Here is a 20,777-nt window from a genome sequence, read left to right as displayed (position 1 = left end):
GTTTAAAGGGACTGTTCACAGCGTGCAAGTGAAACGCAGGCTTAAGTCTTTGCAAGAGCAGGATTTTTACTGGTACTCTTACAGTTACCGTCCTGTAGAAATTGAGACTATACCCTATTTGGATCAAATTCAATTAAATGTTTATTGCCTCTCTTCTTGCCAATTTACACTTTACTATTTCAGAGCCTGAGAATCTGAATGAATTTTTTAAAGATGGATCCACCCACAAACTATGAACTACTACTATGGAGAAAATGGAGTGTAAACCAGGTCAGAGTGGTAGAACACTGCTGAGCTTTTTTTGAAAAAAATCCGTTTATGTCTTGGATTCTAGCTGAAGAACCCAATTCTCCTTTTGCTTACATAGGTGTAAATCAGGAAACTGCCGAGGTGTGAAATCGGTGTAAGGGAGATTAGAATTGGGGGACTATGTTTCTATGAGTTAGGAATTAAAAAAAAAAAAAAAGTTACTGGATAATTTGTTAGAAAACTAAAAACAAAAACCCTACAATAACCTCCACGTGTTTCTCTTTAGACCATTAATACACTAGAACATTAATTTTATTTTTTTAATATATATATAAATAAACAAACAAACAAACAAACCACACACACACCCTTACTTCTGCCTGCGGGATAATACATTTTAAAGGTTTGTTTTCCTTTAAATTATTTAAATATACACCACAATAGACATGCAGAGGAAACATATGAGCTTACCATATTGCACACAGGAGGGTTTATGAAGTTAAAATTACAAGGAAAAAACATTTCCTGTAAAAAGATCCAGGGGATAATCAAGCTATTTTAAATCCACTGTGATCATTATTTAATACCCTTTTGCTGTCATTTCAGCTCCTTTTGTATTTTTGACTATTGAAATTAAACATCAGCTGTATCAGCACCACTGTGTGGCTCCAACCAAGTTGGGAAGATGAGGCAGATGAAGGGGAGGGGTAAGGTTCAAGGGCAAGCTAAGCAGCTGTGTAAATAATTTGGTGATGAACCTTAAAGAGGGAAAATTCCCTTCCCTTTGTCTTTTCTATATGGTCAACTGCATTTATCTCACACCTTTGGCCACCTTCTCTGCTCCCTAACTGTCTTCACAAGTGCTTATCCTAACATTCTGAACCTGGAGCAGCTACCAACAGCTGCCCAACTGTCACAAAAAGGTCTGGTCTACACTAGACTATTAGGTTGGTTTAACTACATCACTCAGGGGTGTGGCAAATCCACACCATTGCCCAGTGAGTTAAGCTGACCTAACCCCCAGAGTAGACAGCACTAGGTCAACGGAAAGATTCCGTTACGCTGCTGGAGTGTTTTAAATGTAGACAAGCCCTAAGTTAACTTACTGATGGAGATGGTTTTGGATTGACAGCTCAAGTGGCTGAATTCTTCTAGTCACAAAAGCCCGGCACTGGGATTGTAAACTTCCCCATGTCACCTCTGCAAATGAGACTCAGACCTAGCCACAGTTTTCAAGGCTCATTCAGTCGTTTGTCTCTATCAACAAGCGCATCAGTTGTGCCACCTGTGGTTGTGTGACGGCTACTTGTCCACTGGGAAATGTCATGAACAACCAAAACAAGCTCCAGATAGTAAGGACTTTTGGTCCTTATTGACCCAAATCTTTCAACTATGGACCTACAGGTGAAAGGTTTCACACAGTCAGTTATCAAAATCCACTGAGCCAACCAGTCCCCCGTTGAAACTATCACCACATATACTTTAAAAAAAAAAAAGGATGGAGCGTCGATGATTATAAATAGATAGTGCAACACTGCAGCCCCAGGAGGGAAGACCTACCCCTGCTGAATGAACCATGCATTTTGGTGCTCCGGTTGTGCCAGATGAATACATGATAAAGAGAGGATGACTGAAGGGCAGCTGTTCAAACTCCAGCTGGGGGGCCTGGTCTCCTTTACCAGTAGCAAGGAAATCTTCTAGAAAAACACTGCACAAAGAGAGGGAAAAGCAACTACTTAAAACTACTTCAACTTTAAAAACAAGATCAATTGCTAAATCAACTACAGACATCTATAAGATCATTTTCAGACCCAACACCACTTACAATAATGCAGTCTGTATACGTAACCCTACTTTTATTCTTTTGGCTTCTCAGACTTTTGTTTAAATTGTTTAGTTGTTTGGGGGGTTTCTTTAAAATGAAATGTCAACAAAATGTTTAAGACTAAGATATTAAGGGCTATAATTTAAGAACAGGCCTACAAATTCGCACATATCAACAGTTGCCATCCTTAAAAGCCCCAGACAGAGGCAGGCGTAGCAGGTAGGTACTTGTATAGCCCCTGTCACACAACCAGAGGGCTTGTCTACATTGTGACTCACCACACAGCAAGCCAAGGTGTGAAGCTACAATGCACCAACTTGTGGCACAGTTAACATCCTGTGCAGTCTCTGCTACAGGCAGACTGGAAGTCCCAGAGTGCAAATTATCCTACTATACTTTCAAGTATTACACTAAGCCATTCACTGGGATCTCCCTGTGCTGTAGCTGAGTCCAGATGGAATGTTACTGTGCAGCAAGCTGGGGCATTTTAGAATAATACCTTGCCTGGCCACACAGTAACTCACCATGTAGACAGGCCTTAATATAGAGACACAGGCCTGAGAAAATCTTTGAGGTATGGCTTGGAATAAAGGATCAGGCCCTGAAGGGAAATATTAAAATAATATTAGTTCCAATGTTGGTCTAGGATGCAGTGCAGACAGAATGGCTGGTATGACAGCCAGAAGGGAGCTATGCCGGCCCTTGATTCAGCTGGGAATGTACTTTTGGCTTGTAGTATCAATTACAATGAAATTGTTCTGGAGTGACACAGAATCTGACCCTTATTGCACAGTTTGGAATATTAGCTGTATCAAAAGGATCTGAGTAACCTAACGCTAAACAGTAAATAAACCAGCCAAACTACCTCTTAAGTGTCATTTAAATTGTTCATTGCTCGATTTTGGAGCATCCTTTCCTCTCCTTGTTATACCAGATCTCATTTATATAAATGTGCTAATACGATATTTCACAGAGCAAACATTTTATTTAAGATGATCAATAAATCAAACTCAATAGCTGTCATTTTGTTGCTTTTATAAAAGTCTCACCACACTTTTCATGTTCAAGTTTATCTGCAGTATCCAGCAATCAAGAAGTAACAGCAATGGAAAGCAAAATTCAGAAGGTCTACCGGGGGTAGCTTGTTGCTTTGTATAAAGCTAAAGGAAGTGGATAATGTAATTTTACTGGATGCTCCTATTTTATATCAATTATTGCTCAGACAAAATGTGAAATATAACTGAGTAAAATATTACAAATGTATGTTGGAGAAAGGAATGAGAGAGAGACAGCAGTGATAAAGCTATTATTGACAAGCTGAAAGATGGCATTAGTTTGCTTACAAAATGTATCTCTCTTTGTAGAGCGATTTCTTGCTGGGTCAATGCTAACAACTGCCGGGGGCGGGGAGGGGGGGGGGGAAATGAAGAGAGAGAAAAGTGTTGTAATGAAAGAAAGCAGATCAATTGCTCATTTAGCTTCCTGCTTGTCAGTAATGGGGTTTCTCTAATAAAAGCAAAAACTTTAGTGAAGTACACAACGTTTTTACTACTCTGACAAAAGTAGTTTTTGCATCCCCACCCCATTTCCCTCCCATTATTCTATAACACGTGCGTGAAAAAAATTCTGCTGAATGGACAGTTTACAAAATAAGGTTTGTTTTTTGTAAACCAAGAGCTTTTCTTTTAGAGTACTGCAGCATCCTTAAGCAATGCCAAAAACCTAAGCACACCATCACTAGACTAGAGCATGCAACACAAAGTGAAATGAACTAGAAAATTAAAAAAAAACCCTGATTAGTTTAAGTCAACTTCCAAGCATGATCCTAAAGCCCAAAAACTCAAGAATCATTCCAATAAAGTCAATGGGCTAAACTCTCTGGATTTACAAAGGTGTAAGTGAGAGCAATGATTCTACTGTGAATCCTTGTACGTAACAGGAGCCTGATACTTAGACTCTTCCCTGAGGAGATGAAGTTGGGCCCATAATATGAAGTTTGTTTAGTTACAAACGGCCAAATACTAAATTTTCCCAACATTCAGGGATGTACTGGTGATAAAAATCCATGCAGGGTTCCGGGTCCATCCCATCTCTAGTTCTGATAGACACAGCACATGCCCAAAAGTTGATTTCGTCCCATTACCTGTTTGGTATTTTAGAAATATCTATCACTTCTCTCGATGAAACATATGGAATTACCACCACTTTTCTTAAATCTGGGAGTCCTGGAGAAAAAATGAGTAGAAAAAACATTCACTTATTTCCAGTTACATAAACAAAAAAGGCCTCTTCTCTGTTCGGTTAGTTTGTGTCATGTATGTACTGAGTAATGGAAACAATTCAAGCTTTTTCCAACTCCCATCTTTCTGTTTGTCACTGACAACGTCAAACAGCACCGGCAGCAAGAGACTGAAACTTGGATGTAAATACAGTGTAACATCAACAATGGGAGGATTAGAACCAGTCCCACGGGCCAAGTTTTTCTTATTAGAAAAATCCACATAACCCCCGGTGAGTCACAGGTTTCATGAGCATACATGAGAATGGAGTTTGGCCATATGAACATGAATAGCAATACCCAGCTCCTATAGATCATTGTTCATCAGGAGACCTCAACATGCTTTAAACAAAAGGCCAGTATCATTATCCCTATTTTACAGATAGGAAACCCAAGGCACAGAGAGGTAAAGTGACTTTCCCAAGGTCAACCAGCAGGCTAGTAGCCGAGATGGGAATAGAATCAGGTCTGATCCAGTGCTCTATTCAATAGCAAACACTGCCTCCATCTGTTCAGCAGAAGCACATATGGCATTTTTCCTCAGATGTATATAAATGTTCCATGCTCTCTCTGCTTCTTTGAGTAGAGAAAGGCCCAATCCCAGGTAAGTGAGCCAGGAAGAAGTGGTAGGAGGGAGAAGTCAGCTCAGCAATATGCTCTTTCCCACTAATCCTGCAGGAATCCCACCATGTGAATTATTCTCATCAAGAGGAAAATAAAGATTTTTATAGTTGCTGTTTTAATTAAAAACCCAAAAAGGCTAAATAGTTTTGCCTAAAGATTTGATTTCCCTCATCACTTACAAACAGCTCTGAAGTTTCCCCACAAGCTCTACGTGCAGTAATAGGGTATGAAGTGAAATACCTTTTACTACATTATGCAGCTTTTCCATGTGGTTGTGTTCTTTGCCATTGTATACAACAGCTTCAACAGAGAAGATCAGTTTGGGCTGAATTTGGGAAAACCTGTCCAGTACGCCCTGTGGAGTAAAGGGAAAGGACAAGAAATACAATCATGAACAACACTTCGAAGGGGAAAAAGCCACCGGTTGCTAAGACCAAGCCATGTCACAAAATGTCAAGAAGGCAGCGTACAGAGATAATGTTAAGATACCAATTACTTCTGTTTTCTCCATCCACCCCCAGCATTTTAAGGAACAGTGGGTGTGAGCGCTAATCTGTTTTATAATCCCAATGCCTATCCCAAAAAGTACTACCGTGTCCTAGGCCAATTACCCAGAATACCATAGTAACACTATTAGTTGTAGGGCCAAATTTACAAAGATCTTTAGGTGACTAATGATGGAACTAAGTGCAAATATGCCTAAGTGGGTTAGGCACCTAATGACCATTGATTGTAAGGGAGATAGGTGCCTACCTAGCACCAGGTACTTATCTGCATCATAAGGCACCTAAATATCTTCGTAAATCTGGCCTGAAGCCACTGCAGCAAAATAATGTATTTTTCTAAGAAACCAAAAAACATTTCTGCCTTTGAAAAAATTACACACATACACGCCACATCAATTTGAAATCATCGCTTCTGCTAATGAAGGTTCGTAAAGGAAACACTAACTTGATTGACATGATTAGGCATTGCAAAAAGAAAAAAAAAAGAAAAAAGTTAATGCAGTTCTTTGAGTTTCTTCTCCCTAGGGCACAAATTTTAAAAAGGAAAAATTTACCGGATTGGACCCAAGTTTGCAAATAGTTTCAGTCACCCTGAAACTTCATTTTTCAGCCAATGAACACCTCCATTCCTTTCTGCATATTAGCCCAAATGAGATACAACAACTAGTTTTCTAGGAATTCCTGTGAGCTTCTCATATACTGCACTTAGAGCAATTTCCTTAAATCACTCACCCAGGAAGACTATTATTTCATTTATACACACAGTAAATGTGGTAACATCAACTAAGAAATTGTACTAAATAAACAATGAGCAGCTTACAAGTCTCCTACACAGAACCAGGCTTTGGGACCAGCCCAACTGAAGTAGAAATCTAATTAGACCACTACCGTAAACTGGAAGTCCCCTCCTCCTCCTGCATAAAGCCAGAGTAATTAAGCTCTGTGTGGGCTTGGGAAAAGAGACGTCACCCGCTCAACCTGCAGGCACAGCTGCATGACTACAGCCTGTGTATGCCTACTGTTTCATCCTTTGTGGCAAACCACCAGCAACTGTCCCTATGCAGATTCATTAATTCCAACGCCAGAAGGATGATTCTGAGCCACTGGATCTGCACAGTTGAGGATAAACTTGGACTGATTCTGTTCTCAGGCCAGTGTGAATAGGAGTGAGTCCATGGCGTTACTCTCGTGTAGGACTGATGTGAGCAAGATCATAACCAGGCATCTTGTAGTTCTTCCCACTCTGTATTTTCTCCATGCTGGCCTAGTCAGGGTTGGTATGCAACCTCCTGAAGGAGTGCAGAGACCCGGTCCTGCATAACCTCTCCAATGTCCACGCAGCCTCACCATAGAGCAGGAGTCTCAAACAGGCGGCCCATGGAGTTATTTGCTGCGACCCACTAAGCTCCCCTCACCCACCGTCCCTCCTTCCCCCGCAAGCGCACCACATCCCCGCTCCTCTGCCTACCTCCAAGCACTTCCCGCCGCCCAACAGCTGTTTGTCGGCGCTTAGCACTTTCCAGGAGGAGCAGGGAGCCACGCACTCAGAGGAGGAGTGGAAAAGAGGTGGGGCAGGGGCGCGGATTTGGGGAAGGGGTTGGAATGGGGGGAGGAGGGAAAGGAGGGAAGAGCCAGAGTTAGGGTAGGGACTTTGGGGAAGGGGATGGGCCTCGCAGAAGGGGTGGAGTGGGGGCAGGGCCAGGAGCAGTGGGGATGGGGCATCAGTGATGCAGCCCTCGGGCCAATGTACTAGCCCTCACATGGCCCTTCTGGTCATTAGAGTTTGAGATCCCTCCATAGGGCTTATGGTGGTGCAGAGGTCCTCATGCCAGTTCTCCACAACAGAGAGTTTCCCCTTTAGTTCAGATATTGCTCCTGGGTTTTGCAGACATTCCTCTCGCACTTTGGGCAATAAGCACTTTGTTGTCTCCTTTAAATTCTACTCTCATCTGACTCCACAAGTTGTCCTAGTAACAGTCACTCATCAACTCTCTGGGCTATCAGTTAAAGAAAGGCATTTTCTAGTACACAGAAAAGCATCAAGGTGTGTTTCTCAGGGAAATGGAAGGAAGAAGGGGAGAGAAAAGGTGAAACTCAAAACATTCAAGCTTCAGTCACAGAACTGCAGGACTGGAAGGGACCTCAAGAGGTCATCTAGTCCAGTCCCCTGCCCTCAAGAGAAAGATCATCCCTGACAAGTGTTTGTCTAACATGCTCTTAGAAACCTCCAACCTCCCTGGGCAATTTGTTCCAGTGCTTAACTACCCTGACAGTTAGGAAGTTTTTCCTAATGTCCAACCTAAACCTCCCCTGCTGCAATTCAAGCCCTTTGCTTCTTGTCCTAGCCACTGAGTTAGTTGAAAAATCCCCAGTCTCACTCCAGTGACATGACATAGGTTTTCAAGAAACTTATCTAAAGCATTCACTGTTGAGAAGACTCAGCCACGCTGATTTAATTACATTACAACATTCAAGTCGCTCTCCAAAGAGCTTACAGCCAAGTCTGTGACAGTCTCAAATCAGTTTACCATCTTATGGATTTGTTTGCAGCGTTTTCCAGGGATTGCTCAAGTGCCCTAGTAATATGCACACACACTAAAGACCACTGTCTCCCATGCTGAATACAATGTCTAAATAAGCGGCTTTAAAAAAAAAAGTTTAAAAACAAAGACTGAAAGAATACCAGGAATGTTCTGTGTGGGAGGAGTTGGGGGGGGGGGGGGGAATTGAGGGAACTGGAAATCCAAGACTGAGACAATTACAAATTGAGGGGAATCTTATCTGGGCCATGCTAACCAGCTGGATTAGATTCATGACAGGATGAGATCAGATCCCCAAGTCCTCCTCTGCAAGGAGAATACAAGTAGATGGAACTTGCTTCACTTGTGATACTGGAATTTGAATCCAACCAGATAGCTCAGCAGGGATCAAATCTCAAGGAAGCCCAGATGCACTAGAATTAGCTTGTATTCTCCTAGGCTCAGATCTTCTACTCAGAACTGTGCAGGTGGCCTCCCGTTCCTGCATGGGACCACACTGACTTCAAGGGGCTTTCTGCAAGGGTCTGTCCACACAGTTCTCAGTGTGAGATCTGAACTTATGCTTTTATGTCCACATGCATGGGCCAAACTGCCCCCTTCGCCTGTGGCTATACAGAAGGCCCACAGAGGGTCCTCAAAGGAGGGGGAAGGGCTCCGCACAGGAGGAAACCCCTTAGTTCTCTGTTTTATTTGCCTCTGGTAACAGGTTTCCTCCAGGCTTGCCTAAGATTTATGAGATGCAGGGCCTATAAAATATTGATTGTTTGAGCAATGCAAGATGACCGCCAAATTTCACAGAACAAACATATACCTTTCATTATGAAATATTGTTGAAATCTACAAGTTACTTAGAACCACACATTTCCACCCCAAAAATGCAGGTGTGTGTTAATGGAGTTACATGAACACATGAAAGGAGAAAGATCTACCCTTCGGGTGGAAACTGATATTGCTACTTCCCTGACTATCACAAGGCCACAGACTTGGATTTGAATTTGAGCCAACCCTGCCTTTGACTAACAGAAGGAGCATAAGTGATATTGATGGTACAGATATCCCAAGGCTAAGCCTGTTTAAAAAAAAAAAATCACAAAAACTTAATAAAACTGGGCACTGAAAATAGCCCATCAGCATGGAGAGAAACACATTTGTACATTGTAGAACAAGTAAAATGAACAATTTTCCCCTAGATGAAAGAACAAATCACACTGCAAAGAAAATACTCTGTCATTTTCAGACCAAGCAGAAAATATCAGAACAGATTGGTCATTACAAGGTGTAGGAGTTTTTTTAATCATTGTATTGCACAAAAGATTGTTTTTTTCAACAAGAAAATGGAATTATGGTACCCTCTAGTCTCTATTGGGCACTACAATAGTTCAATATTTTTAGTGATCTGTAGAGCCTCATTCTGCGTCCAGTTCTGTTCAATATCTTCATCAATGATTTAGATAATGGCATAGAGAGTACACTTATAAAGTCTGTGGACGATACCAAGCAGGGAGGGGTTGCAAGTGCTTTGGAGGACAGGATTAAAATTAAAATTATCTGGACAAACTAGAGAAATGGTCTAAAGTAAACAGGATGAAATTCAATAAGGACAAATGCAAAGTACTCCACTTAGGAAGGAACAATCAGTTGCACACATACAAAATGGGAAATGACTGCCTCGGAAGGAGCACTGTGGAAAGGGATCTGGGGATCATAGTGGATTACAAGCTAAAATATGAGTCAACAGTGTAACTCTGTTGCAAAAAAAGCAAACAAACATTCTGGGATGTATTAGCAGGAGTACTGTAAGCAAGACACGAGAAGTAATTCTTCTGCTTTACTCCACGCTGATTAGGCCTCAACTGGAGTACTGTGTCCAGTTCTGGGTGCCACATTTCAGGAAAGATATGAACAAATTGGAGAAAGTCCAGAGAAGAGCAACAAAATGACTAAGGGGCTAGAAAACATGACCTATGAGGGTAGATTGAAAAAACTGGGTTTGTTTAGTCTGGAGAAGAGAAGACTGAGAGGGGACATGATAACAGTTTTCAAGTACATGGAAGGTTGTTACAAGGAGGAGGGAGAAAAATTGTTCTTAACTTCTGAGGATAAGACAAGCAGCAATGGGCTTAAATTGCAGCAAGGGCGGTTTAGGTTGGACATTAGGAAAAAACTTCCTCTCAGAGTGGCCAAGCACTGGAATAAATTACCTAGGGAGGTTGTGGAATCTCCATCATTGGGGATTTTTAAGAGCAGGTTGGACAACAACCTGTCAGGGATGGTCTAGATACTTAATCCTGCTATGAGTGCAGGAGACTGGACTAGATGACCTCTCAAGGTCCCTTCCAGGTCTATGATTACAATGTTGATGTGCTGGAGCCATATTCTGGAGAAGCCACCTTGACACCAGGAAGACTGTCAATTTCCATAGCCTAGTCAACCTTTGGCCCCTGTCAACAAGGGTGCCATTTGTTATTAACTGATGGTGCTTTTTGTGATCTGTCCTCTGTGGAGTGAATCAAGCACCAATTTACGTAACACGGCAAACGAGTAGTCAGACAGCAACAACTATTGCACACTACCAACCCAGGCTTGATTTGGAAATGAGCAATTTAAAGCTGAAACTTTTAAAACCTTCTCATGGACTTGAACACCTAGTTTTTGTTTAAAATTAATGGAAATTGGGCTTCCAGATTCCATGGCAGTTTGAAAAGTCTCAGCCCAATCCCCCCGGTCACTCGATTACAGACCTAAAAGTCACAATATTACAACAACAACAAAACTTCAAAAAACAGACTCCAACGAGAGACTGCTGAATTGGAATTAATTTGCAAAATGGATACCATTAAATTAGGCTTGAATAAAGACTGGGAGTGGATGGGTCATTACATAAAGTAAAACTATTTCCCCGGGTTTATTTCCCCACACACACTGTTCCTTACAACTTCTTGTCAACTGCTGCAAATGGACCATTTTGATTACCACTACAAAAAGTTTTTCTCTCCTCTGCTGGTAATAGCTCACCTTAACTGATCACTCTCGTTAGTGTGTGTATGGTAACACCCATTCTTTCATGTTTTGTGTGTGTGTGTGTGTGTATAAAATACATCTTCCTACGGTATTTTCCACTGCATGCATCCGATGCTTATGCTCAAATAAATGTGTTAGTCTCTAAGGTGCCACGAGTACTCCTGTTCTTTCAGCCTAATCAGTTTCCTTTCTCAAGTTGGGAAGAAAATCTAGTTTTCTGGGGTTTTGCCACAAGATGGCAGAAGTAGTAAACAAATGGAACATGTACATCTTCAGTCAACTCTAAAGAGATACATCCCAGATCTAACCACCATCTGCACTAGGCAGGCTCAGAATTGTAACTTCCGTGGAATGGGCAATACTGAGATTACTTACGTTAATTCCAAAATCAGGCGAAGTTGAACTCCAAATAGCACCAATACTCGCAGCAGCCAGCATTGCTTCCACTGCGTGAATACCATTGGGCAAATAACCTATGAACAGGATTTCAATAGTTAAAGAAGGAAGAGACCTGGAATGTGCAGATCTTAAAGTAAACCTAAACTTTACTGTAGTCAGGTTATACAGATGAGACATTTTATTTTGCTTCTCTTATTTACACATCAGAAACATAACTGCACCTGCAAGTTTCTACTGCCAGCTGCCATTTCCCTCTCCTAAAGGGCCAGAGTCTGATCACAGACACTGGAGAAAAATTAGTTGTAACTGCACTGAAAGAGTTACTCCAAATTTGAGGGCCTCCCAATTTCCACTGCAGTCACAGAGATCCAGATCTTGTTTATTCATCAAAATCTCAGCGGGCCGAGGGGGAAGGAAGCTGAAGATTTGCAGGGGGATGGGAAAAGAGGAGAGTAATTTAATGGCCAGGGCAAATGTGAACTGAAGATAAAGGACTACCCATTACCGAAAAGCTCCCAGACACTTCGAAGTACTAGAAAACAAAGTTTGTTTAGAAGGTGGGATTATGAAATGCCCAGTATCCAACTGTAAGGCAAATTCAGTCAACAGCAGCCCTCTCCCCACAAGCATGCCAGGGCAGGTGGAAGGAGGGAGAAATAATCCCTGTGCAGATCGCCTCTCCGCACCCATCTTTGATAACCTAACCAGCTTTGTGCAAAAAAGCTATCCAGCTAGAGGCAACATGACATTGCATACATGAGCAGAAGTGACAAGACATCTCCGGTCAAGATCAGCCGACTTATTTCTGGTTCCATGCCCCTAATCTTAATCATGAGAGTCAGGGGCAGACGTGCCAACGCTCACGAATTCCTTGTGATTGACACAATTTGTAAGTAAAATTAAGCCCAACGTATGATCTCGCAAAAGAGCTCTCAAAAGTCAAATCTCAATTTTATTTTTTAAATAATCCTGGGCGAGCTCCTGCTGTTCATCAGCCCCGGCCGCCAGGACTCCAGCAGTCAGGCAGCCTCAGGGCCAACAGCAGAAGCCCCAATCACCCAGAGCTGATGGCGGGAGCCCTGGCCCCTGCGAGGAAGCCAGTCAGCCCCGTGCCCAGGGAATCTGGAATCCCCGAGAGGCAGGGTGGCTGCACTGCAATCACTTGATCGCTAGGACCCAGGAGGTGCTGGGATGCAACTCAGTGATCACTGGGGTCACTCGGTCCCAGCGGAAGAAGGAAATGAATTGCACTCGCTGAAGTAAGAGGTTAGATAAATGCCTATCCGGGATGGTCTAGACAATATTTGGTCCTGCCATGAGGGCAGAGGACTGGACTCGATGACCTCTCGAGGTCCCTTCCTGTCCTAGAATCTATAAGTAACTCAGGGTTGCTTTGGGGAGTCCACGCTCCTTGCAAGATCCCCAAGCCTGCTGCTGGGGTCCCCAGAGCCCTGGTTGCCCCAGGAGAGGTTAATATTGAGGAGTAACATTCCAACACTTGCCTGGAGACTCTCCCAGTGGAGAGACCCCAGCCTGCCCAGGGCCCCCCTTCCTGGGACCCAGCCACCTGCTCCCAGGGAGCGCACCACGTGGAGGGAAGGTAAGAGGGACCTTCCCATCCCTCCTCTCCCCCCCCAGGGAACCGTGCCTTCTGGTTACACCCTGGCTGCAGGGAGATGGTTTTGTCCCAGGCTGTTCCCAGCTGAGCTGACTGTGATTCCCTGCCTTGTGCCCAGGAAAGTTGGCCACCAGCTCCCATTGTTTACAGGGAGCGTGAAGCCAGCGTGCCCAGGGACCGGGGAGTGGGAGGGGACAGAGGGATGTGGGAGCCAGTGTCAAATTTCCATCCGCTGCCCCATACAATCTGCTGCTTTGTGTTACCTGCCACTGACCCTGCTGGTGTGAACGGAGGACGCTCAGTGAGATCTGCCAACATCACCCCTGCCCTCACTCTGCACCCCTTTGGGCTGACAAGGGGCTCCTAGCTGTTCCTGGGGAGCAAAACGAGCACGTCCTAGGGGAGGGATGGGCAGAATCCGAGCAGGGGCCAAACTGAATGTACAGGAGGGTCCAACAGCTGGAGGAAGGGGAAGGAGAGGGGCCCGGGGCAAAACAAAAAAAACCACACAGGGCCTGGGCTTTGGAGCCGAGGTTAAGAATGGGGTACAGGCACTGCCAGACATGGCAGAGGGGGATAAAAGTCACCCCAGATGGGGTGAGCCAGCTACAGTGATTGCAAGAGTAGGGTGTGGGGCAGAGGGGCTTTTTGCAGGATCTTCGCTCTCATTTCCCAGCACTGCGTCCTTAAAAGCACCATGCATCACAATGCCTAGACAAGGCAGCTCTTCCCTCTTGGATATGGCATGTTGCCAACATCAAATGGATGTGTCATGATTTCAGCCTTCATTCTTAAAGAAAAGGTAAGTTTCTAGCCCTTCATGGCTGTGGAGAAAGCTTCAAAATATGACCCCAGTGCACCCTAAAGGCTCAAAACCCCCCAGAAATCTATTAATTTTTATATAATTTCATAATTTTAAAGCCAATCTCATGAGTTTGTGTGAGTCTGATATGATTTTTGAACATTTGGGGTCAGCAATACTGCAGGGTATATGCAGTAGATCCTAAAGCGATGTACCCTGTGTACATATACATGCACTTTTCAAGCAGGAATGCAACCAGTACGTTTTCACTTTGCATTCAAAATGCATGAGCTTTCCAAACCTCAAATACAGCTTTATCAGCAGCCTGCAGCACGATTTTGAGATTTAAATACACAAAGGGATCCCTTTTGTCAGATATTCTGACAAGAGGAAGAGAGTCAGGAGATGCAGATTTTCAACAGGCTGATCCTGCCCCCATAAAAGTCAACTGGGAGGTTGAGATGGATTTTTGAATGGTCAGGATTGAACCCATAGATTAAAAACACAAATTTCAAATGACATCTAAATTAGGGGCCCAAACATGGATTTGGGCACTTATCTCGTTTAAGGACCTAAATGACATCCAAGTAAGCAAGCAACAATGCCCCCATACAGAATAGGTATTTTATTAGGAACCCCACAGTTTAAAATTGAGCCCATTTAAAGGACCAGGGGCCTGGTTTACAACACAGTAAATTGTACCATTGTATCCCACCACGTGTTAGGAACTTTCCAAAACACAGAGAACAACAATCCCTGCCCTGATGGATATTTCTAAAAACAAGGCCCTAGAACCGCCTTTAAAAAAAACCCACCTGAACTCAGCAGTTATTGGTTTCTGTGCACACACTGGGTTTGTTTGCCAGTCTACTGGGATGCACTTTAAGAAGCTGCCTGTTCCCATCTTTCAAGCACTAAATTTGCTTGCGGGGGCCGGGGGAGGGTTTCTAAGGTGGACTGAGATATTTCTGTGCCACCCTTCATATCATTGGCCTGTGCCACATTAAATAGGGCTGACAACTCACCACTAGTTTATGGACCATTAGGCTTTTTACCATTAGTCATGGAACATCACATCCAGCGTCTGATCAGAGATTAGATAGGTCTGACATGCCCTGTCATAGGGAGTTCTGGAAGAAATACAGGACTTGGTATACAAGTCTCTCAGCATACATCACCAGGGTATTTCTTCACACTGACCTACATAAAGTTTGCATTGTTTCTACCATCTTTGACTTTGATCTCTCATATTATAAGTCACATGCCCACAGGCATAAAGGCTCATTTAGGAACCTCATGCTCATTCCCTTGGGATCAGAGTTTGAGAGGCAAAGCTCAATATTCCTGTTTTCAAAGGCGGTCTCACATTTCAGAGCATGGACTACTTTTTAAAATGTAGATATCCTCTTGGACCTCTGCTTCCCTGGCCCAAACCTTCCCTACAGCAACTCCACCATTTGGCTACATGCAACAGGGCAGCCCGCACGAGGAGGGCCCTGAGTCGTATGTCGTGTTCCCTCTGTGGCCGAGCAGGGCCGGCTGCAGAGGGAACTAGGCAAACTAGGCGGCCGCCTAGGGCACCGAGATTTGGGGAGCACCGAAGCGGTGCCCAAAAATAGGACCGGATAGCAATCAAGATGCAGGTTACAGATCACAGAGTGTAGGGTGGACATAGATAAGAACCATGCTCCCAATGAATTGCTCTCCTGCCGTTTAGGCAGCCAGCAATTAGGGAAGTCCTTTGATTAGATTGCAGACCATTGGGAGTGTGGTTCTTATCACCTCCCTATAAAGTGCTCTCTGACTCCTGCCATTTAGAAAGCCAGGGAAGTCCTTTGATTGTGAATCGATAATTGTACAGATTGCTGTGTTAGTAGGTACATTATTACAGTACTAGCTCCTCTGTCTTGTAGATCGCACAGCAGCAGCCACGAGGAGAGTGGAGCAGCGGGAAGTGTAAGACCCTCCCTCCCACTGGGACTGAGCTGTGCTGTCAGTGTGGTGCAAGTGGGGCCAGCTTGCACATGGCATGCTCCTCCAAGAGCAGGCTGCAGGTTTTCCAGGGCAGAGGCTGGGGAGAGAAAGGAGGGAGGTTACGGCTGGCAGTCTGCAGGGTCTCTTGTGGGGAGGGGCAGCTAAGCCGCTTTAACCCACCTCCCTGCACCCCAGCTTTCTACCCTCCTGACCCTGCTTTGGTGTGAGGGCCATGCACTCTCTGCCTTCACAGTCCTGCCCCCCCGACTCCCTGCTAGAGGGAGAGCCCAGCATTCAACTCTCCAGCCCGGGCGCAGGACGGACTCGTGAAGGCAAAGCAGGCCACACGCTCCCATTGCATGCCAGGGACTGGAGAGAATAGTGCCCATTTCACCTTGCGGCTCTTTGAATCCTACCCCGCCTGCCGCCCCCGCTCCACACCCAAACCTGGTCCGCTTCCCTTCCCCTCCCCAGGCAAACCCGATCCTCCCAGTGATCAAACCCCGTCTGCTCCCCTTGCACTCCCCAGCCGAACTCGAACCCCCACTGACCAAACCCAGTCCGCTTCCCCTCCCCACCAAACCTGATACCCGACTGACTCAACCCGGTCTGCTTCTCTTCCGCTCCCCAGACAAACCCAATTCCCCCACTGACCCAAACCCAGTCTGCTTCCTTCTCCTCCTGGCCAAACTCGAACAGTCACTGACTGAATCCTATCTGCTTCTCTTCCTCGCTCCAGCCAAACCCGAACCCCCACTAACTGAACCCAGTCTGCTTCCCTTCCCCATGGAAAAATAAATTCTAAATTATAACGTGTTACTCTGTGACAGCGTATAACGTATGTGATTTATTTTAAGATCCATGCTATGTTGTGCAAAGTGAAAACAACGTCAGCACCATCAGGTTATTCATTTATTTTCATTAAATAGAATAAATTCTCAAGCGGAATGTGTATTAATTCTAAAAAACAATGCCACATTATGTAGTATTCATTTTTTAAAGTTTTTAATAAGCAATGTGGGGGGGGGGAGGAGAAGGGGGCGCAAGGTGGAAGTTTTGCCTAGGGCACAAAATATCCTTGCACCGGCCCTGCGTCCGAGAAGGAAAGTTCTTACAGATATGACAACACCCCTTGATGTGGGATTCCCAGAGGCACTGCAGGGTCACTAACGGGCATAGGAGCAGGGCTTAAAACCCAGAGACAGGGGCATGCCCCACCTGCAGCAAAGTCCCTGCAGAGACCCTAACTAACTGAACACTTAAAGGGCTACTTAATTACTAACTAACAATAGAATTAACAACAACTAGAAGCACAAGGCTGAGAAAGAAGCCACCGGCCAGCTCGCAAAGCAAGCCACGGGTGGTAAGAAAGAACAGAGGGCTCAGGGCCAGTGGTGCCTGATATACCACGGCACAACCAAAGAACTCTAGGGGGTGCCACAGCCAGCCCTATGGATACCACTAAGGCAGGGGCTCTCAAACTGGGGGTCACAAGGTTATTACATGGGGGGGTGTCACAGTAAGCCTCCACCCCAAACCCTGATTTTCCTCCAGCATTTATAATGGTGTTATAAATTAAAAACACATGGGGGGCTGTCACACTCAGAGGCTTGCTATGTGAAAGGGGTCACCAGCACAAAAGTTTGAGAACCGCTGCGCCAAGGTAAAAATCTCCGACGACCACACACAGGGGCACACGCACACCTAGAATGGAATCAACATGAGCAAGCACTTGAAGAAAAACAGCCTGGTTTCTGCTCTTCTGACATCACCACAGGTCAGATGCTGCAGGGCAAATTAAACCCTTAGTAAGTTGCCCAGGTGTGGGTAACTTACTGCTTTCAAATCATGCTCTCAGGAATATCCTTGGAATCCCCCCAATGCTTTCAGTATGTTTGCCCAGGTGTAAGTGACTGAAACCTGGTGAGACAGTTTTTACTGATACCCAAAAGAGGAACAGGATGAAGTGTGTGTTCTCTGCTGTGTTGGGCCTGCAAGACTAAAGCAACAATGAGCTGATCTGTTGAGTGAGAATGCTATTTTTACAAACACTTTAGGGCCAGATTCACAAAGGCCCTAACTCCCATTGATTTTGACGGGAGTAAACTATTAATTACCTTTGTCACACCTACCATTTACAGGTTAGAACAGTGTTCTTAAACTAAGACCAGGAAAAGAGTGCAGATCCATCTCCTCAACAGATCCATCCTGAGCATCCAAGGGGAAATTTCAGACTTACATCCCTTTTTCCCTGTAACAGTTGTGTGTAGTGCAGATACATGCAAGCAGGTTCTGACAAGCTCTCCTGACACTGACAGCAAACAAAGCTCAGCATGAGCGACAGCATGAGTTTTCTCCTCATTTCCCACACTGTAAAAATCACACTTATATCAATGTATCTGGGAAAACCTCAGACGCTAAAGAAAATAACTGGCAGGGACAGCCTGGATCATCAAATCCAATCCCTTCCTATCTCAGGCAACTGTGTTTCATAAATTCATCAAGCTCCCATGCAAGCGATCCCATGCTGTCCCAGATGAGAGCACAGAGGATATGCAAGTTGGTCCACATGGTGCAATGAGCTTTGGAGGTCTTCCCACACAGAGATCCAGGTGTCCAACTGACAAACCCAGCTACACCTGGTAAGGTGGCACTTTTCACATGGTAGAACCCAGACATGAGGGATATTTATTCAAACCAACCAGTTCTGCCCACATGGATAGAAACCAGGGACTAGGTACTGGGAACAAGAGGGCTCAGTCTGCTATCAGCTGAACTCACTGCTAGCTCAGGGAGCACACATCTTGTACTACTAGCATGCAGCTTCCATGAAAACAAAGGCAGCATGAGCAGTGCCCATTGTAAATCAATTTCACAGAGGGCATGAAACAGTGAAAATGTCCCATCCCATGATTTTAATGTATTTTAAAGGAAAGTGTCTACAAAGTCTCAAATACAAAAGGTGACCGTAGTCCATTTCAAGGATACAATGACTTTTACAAGTAGCTTGTAAAAGTCACTCGGCCCTTGAAATGGACATTTATCTGTAAAATTAATTCAGTGCAAACTGCAAAATTCAGTACTTTGCCAATTACACTGTCAGGAAATTCCTTTAATAAATCAGGATTTACACAGGGCTCTAAGCACAAGCTACATCCAAGTAATTTAACCTATGACACCCACTCTGGCAGGACACAAGTCAGACCTTAATACCACATGCTACTTAAAAGTGAGGAAAAAAAGTGGCTGTTTATTCTAAAAATAGGTTCAAGACAGAACTGTCAGGTCTTCACATTTCCCCTGAGTCACTATTTACCTGAGCTGGTGTTTGCTGAGGTTTTAAGTTTAAACATGTAGTGACATTGCAATGCTGAAGTCAATCCTTCTGAAAGTTGCAGGCCAAAATTTTCCAGAGGTGGCCAGGGAGTTTGGTCCCCAATTTGCAACAATGACAAGGGACCCTATTTTCAGAAAATGCTGAGCATCCAATTCAGAAAAAGAAATCAAGCTCCTTTGCAGAGTGAAATTGGGCACCCAGAAACTGAGGCATCCAAACGTCACTGGTCACTCAGAAAAGGAAAGACGTTGGCATTCAGGACAAGGTTTACTTAAGCCATCAAACCATACAACACAAGGAAAGCAGCAAAGTTAAGGCTGAAAAATCCTCAAAGCAGCTCCTTCCCTACTCCTAAATGCCTGGTATAAGGGGAAAATTCAAGGCCAGAGCCCCAGTGTCAGCTTTTAACCTTAACACAACATTTCGTACTCCTACTTGGATTTTTAAGCTAATATTACTACAGCCCAAGACTATTAGTAACCCGCCAATCCTCTTAGAAAGCTAGCTTTAAAAATCACATTAGTAACTGTATTAGCCCTAGTAGCTAAAGTACTAGCTTTAAACAACAAAATGCAATGCTGTTTTGTTGAATGCAGTTGAGGGGTTTGTTGGCTGATAAAGACAAGATCTGCTACAGGAGCACAGTAAGAGTCATCTATCCAGAGATGAGAAATAAAGATAAAGATAAACTGGAGCTTATTTTATTCCTGATATCAGTCAATTATTTGCCAGCTAGGATTATCAGTGGTACTGAGGTGGAGGAGGGAGTAGGGGGTACCTCAAGATTAGCTCATTCAAAATTACACCAATGGGACCCTCCATTTATTTTAAAGGTTGGCAGGTGCAGTAACACGTATACACACCCCTCTAAGATCTAGGTAGACTTGCAAGACATCCCCAAACAGAAAACACAGATGCTGACACAGCTTTTGAAACCATGCTTGCTGCTAAATGTCTCTTCCTTACAGCTGCTAAGCTTTTAAGTACATCTGGCAATGATAAAAAGCTGAAGACCAAGGAGAAGATACCAAGCTGAAGGAGAAAGCCCCAGTGCAGTCTTGTTCACCTACCTCCATCTTTGTTACTGTAGTGATGCAAGTGTTCATTGCACTTAAAACAGAGGACATGTTACCTATGATGAAGGGTTTGTCATCCAAGAGATAACTAGGCAAGAGTAAAACATTCACAAGGGATGTCTGGATGGGCTGGTTACTTTCCCTTACAGATTAGGCTTCCGTGGAATTAAGGTTCTAACAGTCCAAGACCCTGCTACTGTGGTTGCAGATCAAGAGGGCTTTTGGGGCCAGAAATGACAGGGAAAGCATCCAAATCACAGTAGGCTAACTGGAAAGGTCAGGCAACGCTGACTCAGTTAAACAGCATTTCTGCCCATTTGAAACGATAACTCACCAAGGTGGGGAAAAATATGCCCATTACTGCTGCTGTAAAATGCACAACGCTCCCATACCAAACAAAATGTTTTCTACGTGCTATTTTTATGTTCAAAACAGGTTAGGTCCTGGTGGAAGGTGGCAATCTTTGGGAGGACCTGGACTGTGATATTGCATGTGGGTGTGGAAGTCTGAGCTGAAGCTTTCCCAGCC

General features: G+C 44.2%; 1 protein-coding gene across 1 annotated transcript in view; it reads right to left on the bottom strand.

The window, feature by feature from the left end:
* AACS (acetoacetyl-CoA synthetase) overlaps positions 1–20,777 on the bottom strand; it is a 59,110-nt gene that overhangs the window by 22,598 nt on the left and 15,735 nt on the right. Inside the window, exons 5-8 of the mRNA XM_039505580.1 lie at positions 11,419–11,516; positions 5,217–5,331; positions 4,218–4,299; positions 1,810–1,957 (exon numbers count right to left, since the gene is read on the bottom strand). Of these exons, the coding sequence (XP_039361514.1) occupies positions 1,810–1,957; positions 4,218–4,299; positions 5,217–5,331; positions 11,419–11,516 (443 nt within the window). The remainder of the gene's footprint in view (positions 1–1,809; positions 1,958–4,217; positions 4,300–5,216; positions 5,332–11,418; positions 11,517–20,777) is intronic.

Source organism: Mauremys reevesii, linkage group 18, assembly GCF_016161935.1.
Source record: "Mauremys reevesii isolate NIE-2019 linkage group 18, ASM1616193v1, whole genome shotgun sequence".
NCBI lineage: Eukaryota > Metazoa > Chordata > Testudines > Geoemydidae > Mauremys > Mauremys reevesii.
The sequence above is the reverse complement of the archived record's forward strand: the minus strand, read 5'-3'. Positions and strand labels throughout refer to the sequence as shown.